The following is a 17,893-nucleotide window of genomic DNA, read 5'->3' on the forward strand; positions in this document are numbered from 1 at the left end:
GTACGAGAAATACATTCAGTTATGCATAAAATAGCTGCCAATGAGGGCAACTTTAAAATATCTGGGCTTGTATCAGTGCTTTCATGGACTCTTATTCATATATTATTTTCTGTTATAGTGTACATGGGAGAGAGATATGACAGAATGAAAACTAAGGAACCAGAGTATAGTATTTTATGCTCAAAAAAAAAAAAAATTTTCCCCTTTCTCTTTTCTAAGAGCTAATGCTGGGTCCTAATGATGTCAGATCTAATGATGGCTGAATAACTGTCATGTACAAGAAATGAAAAAAAAAATTAACACAGGGAGCTAGGGTATAATATTGTAAGTTATATAGTATTTGCAGCCACATTTAGAAGGGAAGCTGAACCACTTTTGTTGGTACTGTGTTATGTTGTTAGGGGAAGAACTGCATACAAAGCAAAACGTGGCACATGTAGAGAATGACAATTTGGATTTACAAAAGAAATTAATAAAAACTGTAATTATGCTCATTATCATCCTCCTCTACTGGAAAACACAATGTGAAAAGACTGACCATTACAGAACTAGCACAGTTTGCAATTATTAAGGGCCTTGCTCCTGTTGCGTAGGGCTGTTTTCTTCAAATGTCCCTCCATGACATTTCTTCTGAACAGATTGTAGTTCTCACTTCGCCTATGACTAACTGCCTAAGAACCACACCACTCACAATGTTACTACCTTCACTCAATGTGACAGAACTTTTGTCTTTGCAAGTAATTGACAAAACTAGCCAAAGAATTAACTATGTCACTGTGAGTATTAATGTATGTCCATTTTAGTTTTCCAGATAACACAGACCTTTAACACAACCTTACAAGAGAATGAATAAAAGAAAGCCAAAGCATAGCAAGAATTAAATGCCTCATCTTAGATCCTGCAAATGTTTGCTAAGGGTAGTCTTGTACTGCCATTTTGGTGCTAATTTTCATTAATATGTAGCTGTTCTCTCTTTCTGTCACTGCAAACTAAGAGCAGTAATTTCATTAAGTTCTATTCTGCTAGCTTCATGTCCTAAAACACAAACCTATCATTGATTTATGAGTAATTGGTTAAATCAGATAATAAGTATAGCAGTATAGGCTTTGAAACTGGGAGCGATATATCTGATTGGTGCCGTTATGAAATACATGTCTTCACTGTTTTCCTTGTGTGTAGAAGACAACATAGTTCACCAGAAGAACACGTTTGGGCTACAAAAGCGTCTCTTCTCCCATTTTGCTTCTGTGGAGCGGTTGCCTGCTAAAATTTTGGTACTGACTAGATAAATATCCCCAACAGCAAAGCATAGCGAGTGGACTAGAAGAGAGGAAAAGAAGTGTTTCAGACTCTTTTGACAAAGAGAAATTTTGGTGAGAGGGAACTTGCTAAATTACTGAAGTAGTCGATTTTCTCTTGCTCTTTGCCTAATCCCAGGACCATCCATCCAACCTCACTGTGATTTACTCAACATAATTGGTTCGTTCTGCCAACTGACATAATTAAAATAATATTTCAGTAGACAGTGGGCTGCCTGAATGTTGAGCAAAGACTAGGACATGATAGCAAATGGAAACTGATAGTGTTGCACAAAATAATTGTATTGTTCTTTTAAAAAGTAAAAAGCTAAACCAAAAAAAAAAAACCTGTAATTCATGCCAAGAACTATGATGACAGCAAAGTTTTTGGAAATTGCTGATCTGGATTGTCTGTGCACCTCTTTATAAATAACATTTAATGTCTTTATCTGTAATGATGATGCAGAGTGCTTGATAAGCAATTTGTTTCAGTCCTAGCTCAGAAGTGACCTGTGGTAGGCTGGAAAGGGAAAGGAGCAGACAGGGCGCAGGAAACAGTAGGAACATTTATTTTAGATGATGGAACCTGCTGGAGAGTTAAGAGCAAGTTGAATAGATGACCAGAGTAACTGCAGCTGTAAGTAGTAAAAGATCCTTTTACAGACTCCGTGGAAATTGCAAGAGATTTTCTTTCACTGGCACTCACTTGGGTGCTACTCTTGGGATGTGCCTGTCAATTTATTAAATATGATGCCAACAGTATGTGATCAGCCAAAGGAAAAATTGTTTGTAAATACATTGGACTGAAGAGGACTACTAAAAATTTAAATAGAGAAAAAAGTCAAAAAACTTAGTTACTCTAAAGATTAAGGATGATAACATTACCATCTTCTGTTCTGTCCTCTCATCAATTCCTTGTGAAATTTCTTCCTCCAGATTTGGGGTTTTGGCATCTCAACTACTTAAGGAAGAACAGGTGGTTGTAAGAAAGCCATTGCTGATCAGTCCACAGAACACATCTGCTGCAGACTGTACTTATGGTGCACTCCAAGAAATATGTCTGAAAGAATGTGTGTCTTCTCACTGTTCTCTCTGCCTTCACTCCACTGAAAAAAGTTATACAGTTACAACAGATTCTTGTACAGCTTCTGACAAACTCCTATATTAGACACAACATTAGTTTATTGCCAAAACCAGATTTATTAGCTCAATGCTCTCCAGTAAAGGAAATAAGCTGCTATAAAGGGAATAGCTTTAATTATTTCTGGATTCAAGACAGGAGAATGCCATGAGGTATTACACTTATGAGGGCGATAAGAAGTCAGAATTCTCAGAAATTCTGAGTAGGATTCCTGCTATTTTATTTACTTCTAGATTCAAGGACTAGATATCTGTTTTGAAATTTAAAATTTAGATCAAGGTTTTAAAGAGAACATTCAACTTGCTTAAAATGAAAAAAAAAAAAATCAACTCCCTGCTTAAAAGGCAGAATAATTCTGTGCAATCTGCAGTGCAGTTCCTTGTTCCATTTGATTAATGAAAGCAATGTATATTCTCTCTTTGCCAGTGATTAATACTTCTCTGTTCTGCTTTGTTTTTGGTGGCAGATTGCTAGGGAAGAGATTCCACAGTAAATTGGTTTTGATATCAAGTTTTAAATAGGCTTTGCCAACCTGCTTATTTTGTGAAAAATACTTCTCAGACTGCAGTGGTGCATAGCCTGGACTGTGTCTGCTCTATGTCTCTGTTAAAGAGAAGGGGAGTTCAGCAGAGCCTGTTTCAAAGCTCACTTCTCTCACTACAGCTGGTAGAACAAGGTAAAAGCAAACAGCTTGGCTGCTGCTTCCTTCCTTCCCATGTCTTCAGTATAGGCACGTGGGGACAGCAGGAGTAGCAAGCAGAGATTGAATTATCATTACATACTGGCCTCAGTAACAATAATTTGTTCTTCCAGGTACACAGCTTGAGTTAAAGCCCTAATGGGTGTTTGGTTGGGAGGTAATAGCTTGAAGCCACTGCTGTTAAGGACGAGCCAAAAGTTGCTCCCGAAACTCTCCTTGGGGAAGTACTGCCTCCAGTATAGACTAGGTATAATTTATGTCACCTAAACCTTGGTGGTGAGGCAAGGCCTATTTTTAAATAGTATTTTGGACTACTCTCTACACTAGCGATTCACACAATGCCAAGGATGTTCCTGGATACAGGAACACAACCATCCGTTCATTTCTACTGCTATAGTTTTCTCTGGGTGACTTCTGGCCAAAGCTAAATCTCCCAGATACCTCTGGGTAGAGTCTGGAGTTCAATACAAGCCAAGAGGCAACAGGCAGTTCATGTGCAGCTGACCTGTTTTGGAGGATAAGGGAGTTTAATAATATGCATGGGAACCGCTATGCAACATTGGCCTCCGTGCTCCAGAAAGGTACATTCAAAGCAAATTCGTTTTACTGTGGTATATCTTGGAGAACATATTCCCTTAGTGGGTTTTTAACTCTTAACTTTTTAACTTTTAACTCTTAAGGATTCCCTGTTTTTTTTTTACCTGTGGTGAATCCAGCTGATGCTCAGTTGCTGCTCATGCATTAAGATTAACTAGAAGAATATTTTCAACTGTGTTTGCTCTTACTTAAAAGTTGGGAAATGTATATTGAAGCATGTGCAGATGTAAAACTGGTGGCAGTTTGCCAGAGTAGCCTTTGATATTGCCAAGCATGAGATACCTATCGATAGAATAATGCAGCTTTCCTCCTATATATGTGATAAAATCCCCATGTGCATGTTTTTTTCCTTATCTTAGAACCAGTGTTTTACATTGCAGCCTCCAAAATAAAAATATAACTGTCGCAGTTGAATATAGCACTCTGCCTTATGTATAATCAGGTTAGCATCAAAATAGCAAATGTGTTATTTTAGCAGGGTGCTGAGACCACAATCTGCAAAAATCCTCTTTGCACTGGACTGTGAGCTCCACCCTTTAAACACTTTGTTCAGATTTCAAATTTAATTTTTTACTAAACAATTCTCATTAATTAAATAGCAAGAGTAGCTTCAGCCAGCAACATGTTCTTTCCTGTAGCTCCTTGAGTGGGGACTCTTTCATTTGTAGCTGGCAAAAGCCATTTTTTTCTGCCTGGCCAAGGAGAAATCTATACGATAGAAAGGACAAGTCAGCGTCTAAACCCAGTCATTACCAGGAGTTTCTTAAAATAACTTGAAAAATAAATAGTTTCTCATCATCATCTCCTTTCCTACCAGTCACATTTTTACCAGCACCCTTAGTCTAAGAACCCAAAACTCAAGACACAGTGTGACATTTCTCTGCTTTCCTCCTTCCCTTTCCACAGGCCTGTTACCCCCAGCTGTTGCTGTTGCTGCGAGCTCCATTCAATTAACCTCAACAGGAATGCAGTCATCCCTCTGCGGTTAATCCTGTTCAGGATTAATGAGGTGTACTTTAAACCAAGGGAACTGCTAGTAAAAATGAGGTATAATTCTGTTAGAAAATCGTGTACTGCTAATTAATAGCGAAGGTCATTTAAGGTCTTGGCAAAATTGAGTCTAACTGGAGAAAAAAAAATCCTCAGAGCAAATACCTGAAGTTTGCTACTTCCTTTACACTGTTACTCTCACTGTGGACTCCTTTTGTCATGAAACATCCTGTATTCTATGTCGCTTCCATCAGGTCACCAGTAAGACATGTCACCAGGAGGCATGGAGTAGAGGCAGCAGTTAAATGAGGCCACGTGTTGTGGAGCAGCTTGCTTCTTCATCCTTTGTTCCTGAGTGATGAAGACCATATATAATGTGATTTAGTTAAATGTTAAAAACCAAGGACTTGTCAAAATACAGAGGTCATTGCTTTTCCAGTTGCAAACGAAGAAAATTGCTGGTATTTACTTTCATGCTGATCCTGGGAAAGTCTGCAATCCTTGAGTTTCTTGGTAGTGCTTGACCTGTACATTAGAGGAAAGACTTGGGCCATACTCAGCTTTCATTTTCTGGATGTCAGAAGCAATCACGATGGACACCTAGACAGAGCAAAGTAGCACGGAACTTTAACAAGAAAATGATTGACTAGCTGAGGCAGTGACAGGGGAAGAGAGAGAAAACAGGTGAATAGCTGGTGTTTAAAAAATGGCAACTCATCAAAAATTTTCAAATTCTGTTCCTGTCTGGTCATACACAACTTTATTTATTACTTCAGAGCTCTTTACTTTTCCATTATGGCATACTAATTTGTATCCATCTTGTAAAAGATCAGATAAATAAAATGTTTTCCAGTATTTCATGTCACTTCACTGAAGGCACTCTTATCATAAAGTAATGAAATGCATAACAGTCATTCAGATATTTTGATCTTTTATACCAAAAAATCTGTCATGTGCAGTGCTTAACTCTCTAAACCACACTGCTGTAATTTTCTTACAAAAAAATTTTCTTACAAAAAAATTCTGAATTTTCTTACAAAAAAATTACACGGCTCTTTCTAAGTTCTAAAAATATACCTCTGACTCTCCAATTAAAAGATCTCCGTTTGAGGAAGGATATATCTGTAAAAAAATAGATTGAATTCAGGTTTTGAATGCAAAACTTAGTCTAATGACTGGAATTTTCATAATATGACACTGAAAGATTTTTATGTGAAGTATATTGTAATGGGCAAGGTATCCACCAATTACAAAATATGCAAGTTTGTATTCTGCACATATAAAGGAGGAGGAGCCAATACATTTGAGTCCAAGTTCCTCAAAGTGTTTTGTTTAAGGACCAGAGCCAGCCAATGTGCTAGCACACATGCTTGTGTTTTAGCATATGAGTACAGAAAGTCAGCCAAGCACGAAAATAAGTCAGTTGCACAGTTATTTTTGAGATGATACTTTGGTTTTAATATACTCCACTGTTATATTTATAGATGCAAAAGAAAATACATCTTCTTTTCAAATGTAGTTGCCACAGAAGACACAGAACACAGGATCTTCAAAGCAACCCAAGGAAACCAAGAACCCAATTCTTAGTAGGCAGGAAAGTAATATGCTAAGACTCTGTTGTCTTAAACATATCAAGCAGCTGTATGAGAATATTCTGTTATTTGATGCAGGTTTGCTGTAAGAGAGCCATCTGACAACTTTTTTGCAATACTAAGAGGTCCTTCACTCTAGTGAAATATTTCATATCAAGTTCTATTTGTCATTAGAAAGAATGTGCTTTCTAGTTTATGTGGAGGGATTTTTGGGGGGAGTTTTAGTTTATTTTGGTTTGGTTTGTTTTTTTTCCTGGACAGCATTATGGGCCAAATCTCAGTCCTTTTATGTCAAAGGCAAAGTTTGATTTCATAGAATCATAGAAGAGTTTGGGTTGGAAGAGACCTTAACGATCATCTAGATCCAAGCCCCTTGCATGAGCAGGAACAACTTTCACTAGAACAGATTGCTCAAAGTCTCATTCAGCCCTGCCTTGAACACCTCCAGGGATGGGGCATCATTGACTTCTCTGGGCAACCTGCCCCAGCTTCAACACTCTTATACCTTGTCCTATCACTACACTCCCTGATAAAGAGCACCTCCCCATTTTGCCTATAGGTCCTCTATAAGTACTAGAAGGCTGCTATAAGGTCTCCCCAGAGACTTCACTTCTTTAGTTTAAACAAGACGAACTCTCTTAGCCTGTCCTGATAGGGGAGGTGCTCCAGCTCTCTGATCATCTTTATAGCCCTGCTCTGGACTTGCTCTACTAGATCCATGCCCTTCCTATGCTGAGGACTCCAGAACTGAACATAGTACTCCAGGTGAAGTCTCACAACAGTGGAACAGAACAGGAGATTCACCTCGCTCACCCTGCCAGTCACACTTCTTTTGATGCAGTCTCAAAATGAGATCAGAATGCACGGGTAGGTGCTAAATCAAGTGTTCTTAAATGCATGTCACTTCAGATAGCAGAAGAAAAACACGCTTATAAATAGTTGTGATTTGTTTGAAGTCAGAGCACTTTTCTCTCTGTGGGTCTGTTTACAGTTTCAGGATAAGAAATTCCAATTCTTAGTAGCAGGAACTGATGAGTGAAACTTTCCCATACTCAGAAGAAAAACATGACTTGTGATTTTCTGTTTCTTGAGCCTGAAAGTGATTCATGACTCTTGGAGCTGGGATATAAAATTAATCCTGCTTACTTAGGAGGACCATTATCACACACTTGCAGTTTTCCACTTGAACTATTGTGTCTGTTGTACCTGGAGGAGTCAATTCTCAAAGAATGCTTTTCACCTGGCTTTATCTTTTAAAAGAAATCCTTTATTTTGCCAGCGAGCAAGATTAGTTTTTTAAGTGATTTTTTGTACTTTAATTTTTATCCCATTGCTATATTAAGACCAGGAACACAAATGTATTGTTGTGAATGCTGGTGTGTTCTCTTTTTCTGCTGCTGGAGTCCAGTTCCATACAATATTAGCAATCAGCTTCTATGCCAAAGCCAAGCAGTGACAGTTGCAATAATGAATATTTGCTGCAGGCCACTGGTATGAAAATAGCACAGTGCTGCAAGCTTGCGTCACCAGAAACAAATCTTCCATTTGACTGTGACTGGATTTCCAGCTCAATTTTAGATTACTTATTACTGAAATAGTTCTTAAAGCACTATCATAATATAATGTTGAGAAATGCTGATTCAGTGAACACAGCATTAATTCAAATGCCTTGCTGCTCCTGTTTGGTGTTAATTTATTTTTTTTTTAATCCCTTATACCTCTAGTGCTGTACCCTGTATTTAGGGCACTGAAATGCATAGAGGCAGCACCACTGTAATATATTGAGAGAAACTTGGGCAGATGTACAAAAGCCTTATTTACTCACCGGTTTCCCAACAAACGGTTTAATGTTTCAAAATAGTTTTATTTCTTTTGAAATATTATTGTTGGCCTGCAAAAAATAATAAATAAGAACAAAATATTAAGCGAGGTAACACCATTCCTTCAGCACCAGCATTTGACATCCCCCATGCCTTCAGGGTATTACCACCTCCAGGCTCACTTTCAGCAAAAAAAAATACTTTTATTAGACCTTGAGTAAGACCTTATTTTTGCTACATGCTTTAATGCCTGACAATATGTAGAATATTTACACAACAAACTCTTCTTTGTTGGTTTTATGAATTATAATTTTTTTAAAAAAGTATTGGCAGAATTTGTACAAAATATACAATGTATAGAAATTAATATTACTTGAAGGGTTCCATTCCCAGTGACTGAAAGGGTTGATTCTGCAGGTATTTGTTCAGCCAGTTCCAAGTCGTCCAGTAAGCAATATTTACAGATTCTCTATAGATAGGCCATTCTTAGGCTTTACAAGTTTTAATATTAGAAAGAATTTCTTGATGTCTAATTTAAGTCTCTCTTGCTCTAATCCAGTAGCTCTTGTCCTATGAGGAGGGATCAGAGAAGAGTTTATTTCCTTTTTTTAGCTACCCTCTACAGATATGAAAAATGTTGTCATTGTTTACCCTTCATCTTCTGTATTCACAGACCATATTTTCTAAACCTCTAATTTGTTTTGGCTTCCTCCTTCCTCACAATGCCTCTTTTGTTGGTTTGCATTTGTGTTGCTGTTGGATTAACAACAAAGCAAATAGCTGCTAATTTTTGATGTTGTAGTCCCCACGCTGGACAGAGGGTCTCCATTGCTAATTAGAGGGAAGAAAAATGCTTCATAAATCTTTTACTTTGCACTTTCAATGTGATAGGGACCTTTTTCTCATAGCATGATGATGTAAAAGATCTGTGTTCATCTTATTGTCTGCTACTGAAAAGTTTTTTTCTGAAAAAAACAACCAGCACACCAACAGAAAATCAAACAAACAAAAAAGCCCCAAAGCAGTACTGGCACTGTTTCTTCATCCTGTTTTAATAGATCAGATTAATCCTGCTCCATGTGGATTCCTGCAGTTGCTCTTACTGAAAAGCATCTAATTTTCTAGACTGTTTCTCCAGACTGTTTCTTCAAATTGTTTTGAATCGTGTCACCCAGTGCTTGCTCCCTGCTTGCTATTGTCTTCTAAGTTAATAGGCGTGTTTTTCATTGATGAAGTTGTCGAACAATATTAGTCTGAATCACACCTCAGCAGCATCAGTTCATTGTGTCTTTCCTGCATCACAGCACATACTGGGATATATAAACCAAAGAATTGTTATTTTGCCTATTCTAATAGATGGTAATGAATAAAGCATAGTACAAGGAGAGCACCACTAACATCAAGGGATGTATGAAACCAAAATGAGTTGTCTATGGAAAGTACCCAATTCCAGGACTATCTCAGTAAAGTAACTAAGATTTCTTTTGGAGAAGTTGCTACTCAGTAGGCTTGGTATGATAAAATACAACACTACAAAAGCAGAACAGTTCCTGTCCCTTCTCTCCTTCTCTTGTCCCTTACTTCCTGTCTTCTCCGCTGGCTCAGTGGTGGATCTCACTGTCCTTTACCCTGCTAAGTACATAACTACCAAATGATGCTGCCATATCCAAATGTCATGTATATATTATTCAAACCACAATATCGTTGTTTATTTCCACTCTCAGATTTGAAAACTACAGAAAAAGCACAAGTTCTTAGTTGTAAGCACTAGGTTTCCAAATAGATTTAACTATATAACATGCTTACAGTTTTTCCGAACATAGAAATGTTACTACTGGTTTTTTATGTCTTGGATGTAGTATGTTGCATATTTAATTACTGTTATTAGTGTGTATTGTTATTATGCAATAATGGATAATAATAATGTATGGATAAATGTATGATGTGTATTAATAATTACCTCCATTGATTTAATATTAGTTTTGGCTACTATCAAGTGAAGTATAAATTTAATGTTTTATTTCATCAAATATCAAGAGCATGCAATTATTTTCATTTCAGTTTTATTAATACTGAATGCTAAAACTTTAGCTTGTCTACTCAGTTAGTGTAAGTATTGTGCAGTACTATGGCAGTTCATGCATCTGGAGTGCTGTGTATAAATGTTAACTGTCTATTTTACTGGTAATTTACGTGACCTCTTTTAGAGGCTTATCTTTCAGTACAGTACTCTTAATGGCCTGTCTTTTGAGTTTATGAATTCTATATTTACTAGGTGTTAGCTGAATGCAGGAGACAGAATAAGTGCCATTTTGATACATGGATGTACTGTATTTTGTAGCCATACAAAATACAATGAATAAGGTCAGATTTTATTCATTGCCATTAGTCTAACCATCACCAGCACGATCTGGATCTCTGTGTGGTTCAAGCGTTAAGAGGCAAGCAAGCAAGCGCTGAAGATCACAACCTTTTTTGTTTGTTTGTTTGTTTCCATCTCCTCTCTTTGCCAATAGACGTTGCCACGGGGACACCAGCAATATCAACGACGACAACCGTGGAAATCCGGAAGAGCAGTGTTATGACAACTGAGATCACCTCTAAAGTGGAGAAAATCCCCACGACAGCCACTAGCAGCACCACATGCCCTTCAGTTGAGACTGAGGAAGAAAAAGCAAAAAGACTGCTGTACTGTTCACTATGCAAAGTCGCTGTCAACTCTGCCTCACAGCTGGAGGCGCACAACAGTGGTGAGATGGAGCAGTGCTTGCTTTCTTCCTTTTTTTCCCTTCTGTCTCAAGAGCACTACAATTATCTCCCCCTGAATAGATTAGATCTCTTGCAGCAGGGGACAAAGAGGTGGCAGAAAACTGGCAATTATGTGGAATTCATTAACTATTAAAGAATAAAAATGACAGGCAAAGAGGTTTTCATAAAGGGAGGGGGGAGGAATTTTATTCCATGCAAGTTACCCATTTTCTTGCATTTTAGCTTTTGCAGCTTCTCAACCTTATAAAGCTAAATAACAGGTCATGCTTCATTACCTTTGGTGTTCAGAGTTGGCATACTTTTGTTAGTGCGAGCTGGCAAACTGAGTATAAATGCCATCAGTTTTGTTTGAAACCTAACAAATTAAGGCTGAAAGAGGGACTGTCAGTCAGTCAGATTTCGATGATGAGAGTTAGAATTCTTAGCTCCATATTGTCTGTTAATAATTTATTAAAATTCTGTACATTTTTCCTTTGTTTTCATCAACTGATAGCAATTGCCGCATGAGAGTTGAACGGGTAATTTCTTACCTCCACTTATCTTAATTTTTAACTTCTTTCTTGCTATTAGAGCATCAATAAATTCCAGAAGTACAGAGACATTATTCACAGTCACTATTTTAAGCATGATCTTATTGATTTGCTCTGTGGTAAACAGGGTTAGAAGATCTTGGGATTTAATATGGTGAACACTTATAACTTTCCTGCAGAAAATCTCTTAATTCTTTATGTAAGGGGTTACCTGCCAGTAGGGTATACAGAGTTAGGAGACAAGCAGACAGCTTTAGTTTTGAAACATCAAGACAGTGATGATGTAGCTGCACCAAGATGATCAATAATTTTATGATGTAATAAAAAAAAAAGGACATAACTTGGGCACGTCTATAGAATCCACTTAAGTTAAAAAGGAAATGGTAATTTGTTGGCATTCATAAGAAACAAAGCCCAATCAGTCTTGAATGCTGTGTTTACTGTATGGCAGATCTTCAGCCGGTGAAAATTCAAGTTTGTAAAGCCATTCCCATTCAACCTATTTAACTTCATATGAGGGTTAGCCTCTAAAGATTTTCCTGATCAGGATGAGATTCAAAACATTACTCTGAATATTTAAACATAATCCTCCAAGTTTTTGCTATCTATGCTGATAAACCGTGTGTGTGCTCACACACATGCTTGCTTGTAAAATTGTGCATGTGGACGCATACAACAGCTATCAATGAAAGACTAATTTTACACACAGAAGTGATACGTCACAGACTACCTGTGCAGAAGTCAACAGTGTAAGAAATTGTTTGGTTTGAATAAAGGTAAAGCAAAAGGACACTATTGTTTTCTATCCAATCTTTATTTTAACACAAAATACAAGTGCGTTTTTATCATGTGTACATTTCTCAAGTATTTTGGTTTCTGTCCAGGCCACTAAGGATCCATAGGTGGCTGCCAGGAACTTCTGCCCCTTTTTGAGTTGGAGACCAATTAGTTAATTACAGATTCAAGTGTAGGCTACCTGGTGTATACTGTTTATCAATCCATTCAGGAGGACTACAAATCAAAGCCAACTACATCTTTAACAGCTAAATTACTCTTCCTTTGCAACTGCAATTCAGGTCCCGTTAGCAGCAGGAGTTAATGAGAAAAGTCACACCCATTTAACTTCACCTCAGGATACCTGATTGTGCCACTACTTACTGGTGTGGTTGCTTTGTTCTAATGCATTACCTACAGATGTGTAATTTAATAATTAACTATCAGGTGTGAAGTACTGTTACATCGGTATGAATCTGATACAGATAAACACAAGCATATTCCAAGGACCGCACATGGCACCACACTGAGGTTCATATGATTTTCTTTTAAAAAGAAAATAAAATAATGGATGCAACCAAATTGCAAAGTTGTTTCTGTTTCCCATTTCTAATGTCTCCAGGGACTAAGCACAAAACTATGCTGGAAGCTCGGAATGGAAGTGGAACCATAAAAGCCTTTCCCCGGGCAGGCGTAAAAGGCAAAGGACCTGTGAATAAAGGAAACACAGGCCTTCAGAACAAAACATTTCACTGTGAAATATGTGATGTGCACGTAAACTCTGAGACACAACTGAAACAGGTACTCAGCTAGCTTGCAGATTGTGAATCCTTGGCTGTTCTTTGTTTTCATAGTGATAAAGTACCAACACAATCAGCACGTGTCAGTCTAACAGTTCACATCCAAACGGAGCTTACAGATTTTGCCCTTTGTACTTGTCTTTCACACTGTATGTTTTATTTTTGATATTATTTTCCCTTGCACAGAATATATTTTCCCAAAATATCTTGATATTATATATATATATCTTAAAGAGTTATAGCAGCTGTAAGCTGCAATGTTACAACTGTCTTTAAACGGCTGTAATTGTCATGAGCTACTGAACCCTCCCATTTGCTGTACTGCATGATACTTGCCTTGATAAAGATGTGGGGTGGTGCAGCCAGTATTTTCACAAAACGTTGAATAACCTGTTTAGAAATGCAGGGTGGAAAAGATTTGTAATTTTTTATTTTATCAGTGTTACTCTCTATCTGAGAAGCATGACCTCCAAATTGCAATTACAGTAATGTTCAGTCATTCTTCAGATGAATGAAGCCTTTGTTCTGAAAAACACTTAGTTTCATTCCTTATGCCTTTTGGAATTAAATACTTGTTAAGGAACTGTACAACAATGAAGATAAGCTGAGTAATGGATAGTAGCAATACTTGTCTTTTCCTTTCAGGAAAAAAAAGTCCAGTTCTTTGTCTTTTTTCTCAAAACTCTTTTTAGAATGAAAATCAAAGTAAAAATATAGTTCTGAAAAAGGTCCGTTACATCTAATAGTGCGAAAAAGTCTGTGTAGAAGGATTCTTGTAATATCTCCTAGAGTTTATGAAGATGATAATGGATATTACGGGTTTTTTTCACTGTCACTTAGTTTGATATGTAATCATCTTTCAGCTGAAATCTTAAAAGGATCTCCAGGCTTCTTAAGGATTTAAACAACTTTGTGACCTCCCTCTATCCCCCATCCCCTGAACAGGGGATGCTCTACTATCTAATATTCTTCCAAAACTTTTTATCAGCGGTGGATTGAATTGATGGGTGTTTTGCAGAGATAGGGAGGAACTTTTCAAAGACTTCTGTCTTTGACCTGATTCAGGCCTTGTTAAAGTTAACAAAGGTGAGAAAATCATTGACTTCTGTGGAAGCAGAGTTGAACTAAGCACTGTAGAAAACCACAGTCCCAATACGTGATGCAGAAAGGATCATTCAAATTGGAACAGACTGTATTCCCATTCATTATTGAATTAGTCAAAGTAATGCTGTTGTGTACTGCAGTAGCCTTCAGTATTGGAGCACCCTTGTGTAAAGCTAACTTGAAATGATTTATTAAGGATATATCACTCTTTCTTTTTCTTTTTCTTTTTTTCTTTTTCTTTCAATTTTTTTATATTCCCCCAAATTTATTTTTACAGCACATAAGCAGTAGAAGGCACAAAGACAGAGCTGCTGGGAAGCCACCTAAACCTAAATACAGCCCTTACAACAAACTCCAAAAGGGAACACATCCTCTAGGGGTAAGCCAATCACCTATTTTACTTCTGTTTTAACCCTACTGAGTAAGATTTTTAGAAAATGTAAGCAGAAAAATTATTAAAATTAGAAGAATAGTGTAAGCAATGGAAGTATACAAGTTTCTGAATGATCCTGTGGAAGCCCACAAGGGACTTCTTATATACTTCTCTGTACTTTGTAGTGTTGACTACAATGTATGGGTCCTTGTTTTTGTAGCTACTCTGAATAACTGCAGGAAAGGAAGTTGTTTCAAAAGTCATTAGAGAGCAAGAGACAAAAGAAACATCCAGATGTCAAACAGGATTTTTTCAGTTTTCACCAAGGGCAAAAGTGATTAAAACTCTGTAAAGCATAAGGCCTTTATTTATTAAATTACTCAGATAACAATTGAAACAATTTTTAAAAATACATCTTTCATTTCATTCCACTCCGTTTCAGCATGGTTCCGGTCACATTTTCGACTGTTAGGATAAACTGCCTGAAGCACAGTTCTTACTAGCTTCAAAAGCTGAGAAAAAATGTTTACTTTTTAATAAAAAACCCTGCCAGGATTCTGCCATTTGTTAAAAAACAGCTTATATTGTGGGTGGGATAGTGAAACATTTGACATTTATCTCCATCAGATAAAATGCGTGATTGTTTTATATGCCATGATGTTTTGTAAGGGTTTATAGATGGTTTTGGCAAGGGAGGATGTCAATACATTGACCTCACAGAGATTTTCCCCTTATTCCTTGACCAAATTCTCTAATGCAGGCAGAATATGGAGCTTTTTTTTCTGTGAAAAGACATTTCTATTTAAGTTAAAGCTCTTTTGCTGACAACAGAAAGTGTGTCCTTGTTGGGGCAGCCCTCCTGACAGGTATATTTATGCATGATTCAGTTGTGTAGGATCTCTCCTAGATGTTATAGCGTAATACAGTGCATCATTCTGTTGATCTACTGGAAGGCAAATAGTCCCACAGTATTTTTCAGTAATCCACCAGGAAGACCAAGGTCTCCAATACATATAAGCTATACCAAAAGGAATAGAAAATATGTAATTAGATAAATAGGATATGGAATCACTAAAGCCTCTCTGACAGGATTACTCTTCCTTTAGGAAATTCATCCTTTCCCAGGGGATGAAAACAACTATTATGTTACTGTTGCTGTTATGCACAGTTCTCTATTCGCAATTTATGTAATGGCTATTTCTGAGAACTCCAGCCAAGGATCAAGGCAATTTAGTTGCTGCATAGACAAATGAAGGCAACGTGTCCTTTTCACGCTCCCTCACTCTGAACTGCTAACAATTTACAAGCCAGGCCAGAAGTGAGCAAAGAGGCAAAGGCAATTTAAGGAGAGGATGAGTTAGCAATAAATGAACAGATATATGCATAACAGAATGGAGTCTGCAATGAGAAAGGATGACAGCAGTTATCTATTTTGTCTTTTTGGTTTCAAGTAGAAACAATACCAAAATTTCTGTCACTTGAAATGCAGAATGGCATAGCAACAAGCCCAAAATGTGCTAATTTTACATTGAATGTAAATGTTTTTGATGAGCTCTAGACTTCTTCTTTACTATCCATTAATTTTCCAACTCATTTACTCTCCTTTAGTGTGCTTCATTGGAAATGAAATGAATAATGGCTTCTTTACTCTTAATGTTGACCTGTGTTTTAATTAGTACTTGCATAGAGGCTTGAAATGGAGGTGCAAAGTACTGTCTATGCTAAATATTACTGGGTTTGCAGCTTAAAATTAAAAATATGTTGATAATTTAACTGAAAAGCTACATAACTTCATTAGAAGTTCTTGAGTCCTCCAAGAATGGGAAAATAGTCCTAGCATTTTAATATAAACAGTCACATAAGATCTTTGGGGTTTGTGACAAAAAATATATAAGCACCACCAATATTTTTTTTCTACAGAAGTTAGAAAAAGGACGTACTACATTTTCATAGCTTTTCTAGATGAAAAACTTTCCCATACTGTGTTTTCAACATCATCTGTACCACTTCATCTACTCTAGTTTTGTATGCTTTAGAGAAAGAAGCTTTATGAATTCCCACAGTACTATTTCAGAGTTTAAGAAATCTTGTATTGTTGGGACTTCTTATTTCTTCAAGCCACAAATGTTCAGCATGTATACTACACTGAAGGGAAAGATTTTGTCAGGTGTTTGATAGTCTAAACTTTCTGCCATTAAAAAGCTCTTATGAAAAACATCCTTCACTGGGAATTCTAAACTGCAATCAGAGCCCTGTTGTTTTGGGATGGAGCTTTTTTGTACTTCTGCTCAGGATGTTTTGTTTGTTCGTTTGTTTTTGAGAAGCCTCAACAAGGGAGAAGACAACTTGGATCAGTGAGTATAACACTAATCAAGGAAAAGATCAGATATCATTGTTTTTCATACGCACCATGAGGAACCTTGTATATTGCATCCTTTGTGTCCTCTGTTAAAAGAATTACAGAATCTGTTCCCCTCTGAGTATCTCTCCCAGAGCTTTAAAGGACTTTGAGGCCAGGAGAGTTGCCCATAGGTATTAGGAAAAGTCAAATCCTGTACCAAATTGGCTGGTAAAGAACCAACAGATTTTTTTTAATACAGTGATAGTGTAAGGATGAAATCACTGGTGGTTCGTGCCAGACTAATCCCGTCCTCACTTTCTGACTAATCACTCACCAAGGTACTATTGAGTGGAAAGTATCAGACTGATATAGTGCAAGCTAATTATTTGAAAGCCTCTTCCAATTCAAAGATGAGAAATTGTGTTTCCCTATGAGTGAGAATTATCCATACTTATGCTGAGATGAACCACAGCATGATACATACGTTCCTGTTCTATACATTCAATACAGTGTATTCAGGTCTATATTCTTTGCGAAGGGCCTCAGGTCATGCCAAGACACAAACCTACTGAAAGTCTGTCAGAGCCAATGGGAACTTTTTGTCACTGGATGAGGTTTCTATACTTGTTTCAGAGTTATAAAACCAGGACAACAAAGGTATTCAGGCTCCTGGCTTCTCATTAGAAACTTGAAGTCCCGTTGATATACTCAGAAATCTATATAGACTACTCTGATGTTCATTTTTATATATCAAATGTAAATTCTCTTAAATAAAAGTGGACCTCTGAGTATTTTAGATCAGTCTGGGAAAAGCTTGAGATTTGGGTTTTGTTTTTTTTTAAATTCTAAGTGAGGAGGTTTTCAATTTCTATTTGATAGTGCACAAGATTCATTATTTAAATGTTTTTAAAGCAGAAGCCTCAGTAACAAAAATAATACGGTTTGGCACCTTACTAAATGGTATAGGCAAGAGATTTTCATGACAGCATTTTAAAATATCTACACATTATTCACAGTCCTTGTATAAACGAACAGCATCTTAGTGAGAAACATTTGAAGACACA

The 17,893-nt window shown here is 37.0% G+C and overlaps 1 protein-coding gene across 5 annotated transcripts in view; it reads left to right on the top strand.

Moving 5' to 3' along the window:
- Positions 1 to 17,893, top strand: part of ZNF385D (zinc finger protein 385D) — a 410,191-nt gene that overhangs the window by 386,017 nt on the left and 6,281 nt on the right. For all 5 annotated transcript variants that reach the window (XM_054059692.1, XM_054059691.1, XM_054059694.1 and 2 more), the window contains 3 exons: positions 10,655 to 10,888; positions 12,834 to 13,012; positions 14,393 to 14,494. In XM_054059692.1, the coding sequence (XP_053915667.1) occupies positions 10,655 to 10,888; positions 12,834 to 13,012; positions 14,393 to 14,494 (515 nt within the window). The remainder of the gene's footprint in view (positions 1 to 10,654; positions 10,889 to 12,833; positions 13,013 to 14,392; positions 14,495 to 17,893) is intronic.

The sequence above is a fragment of the Cuculus canorus genome, chromosome 2 (assembly GCF_017976375.1).
Source record: "Cuculus canorus isolate bCucCan1 chromosome 2, bCucCan1.pri, whole genome shotgun sequence".
NCBI classification, from domain to species: domain Eukaryota; kingdom Metazoa; phylum Chordata; class Aves; order Cuculiformes; family Cuculidae; genus Cuculus; species Cuculus canorus.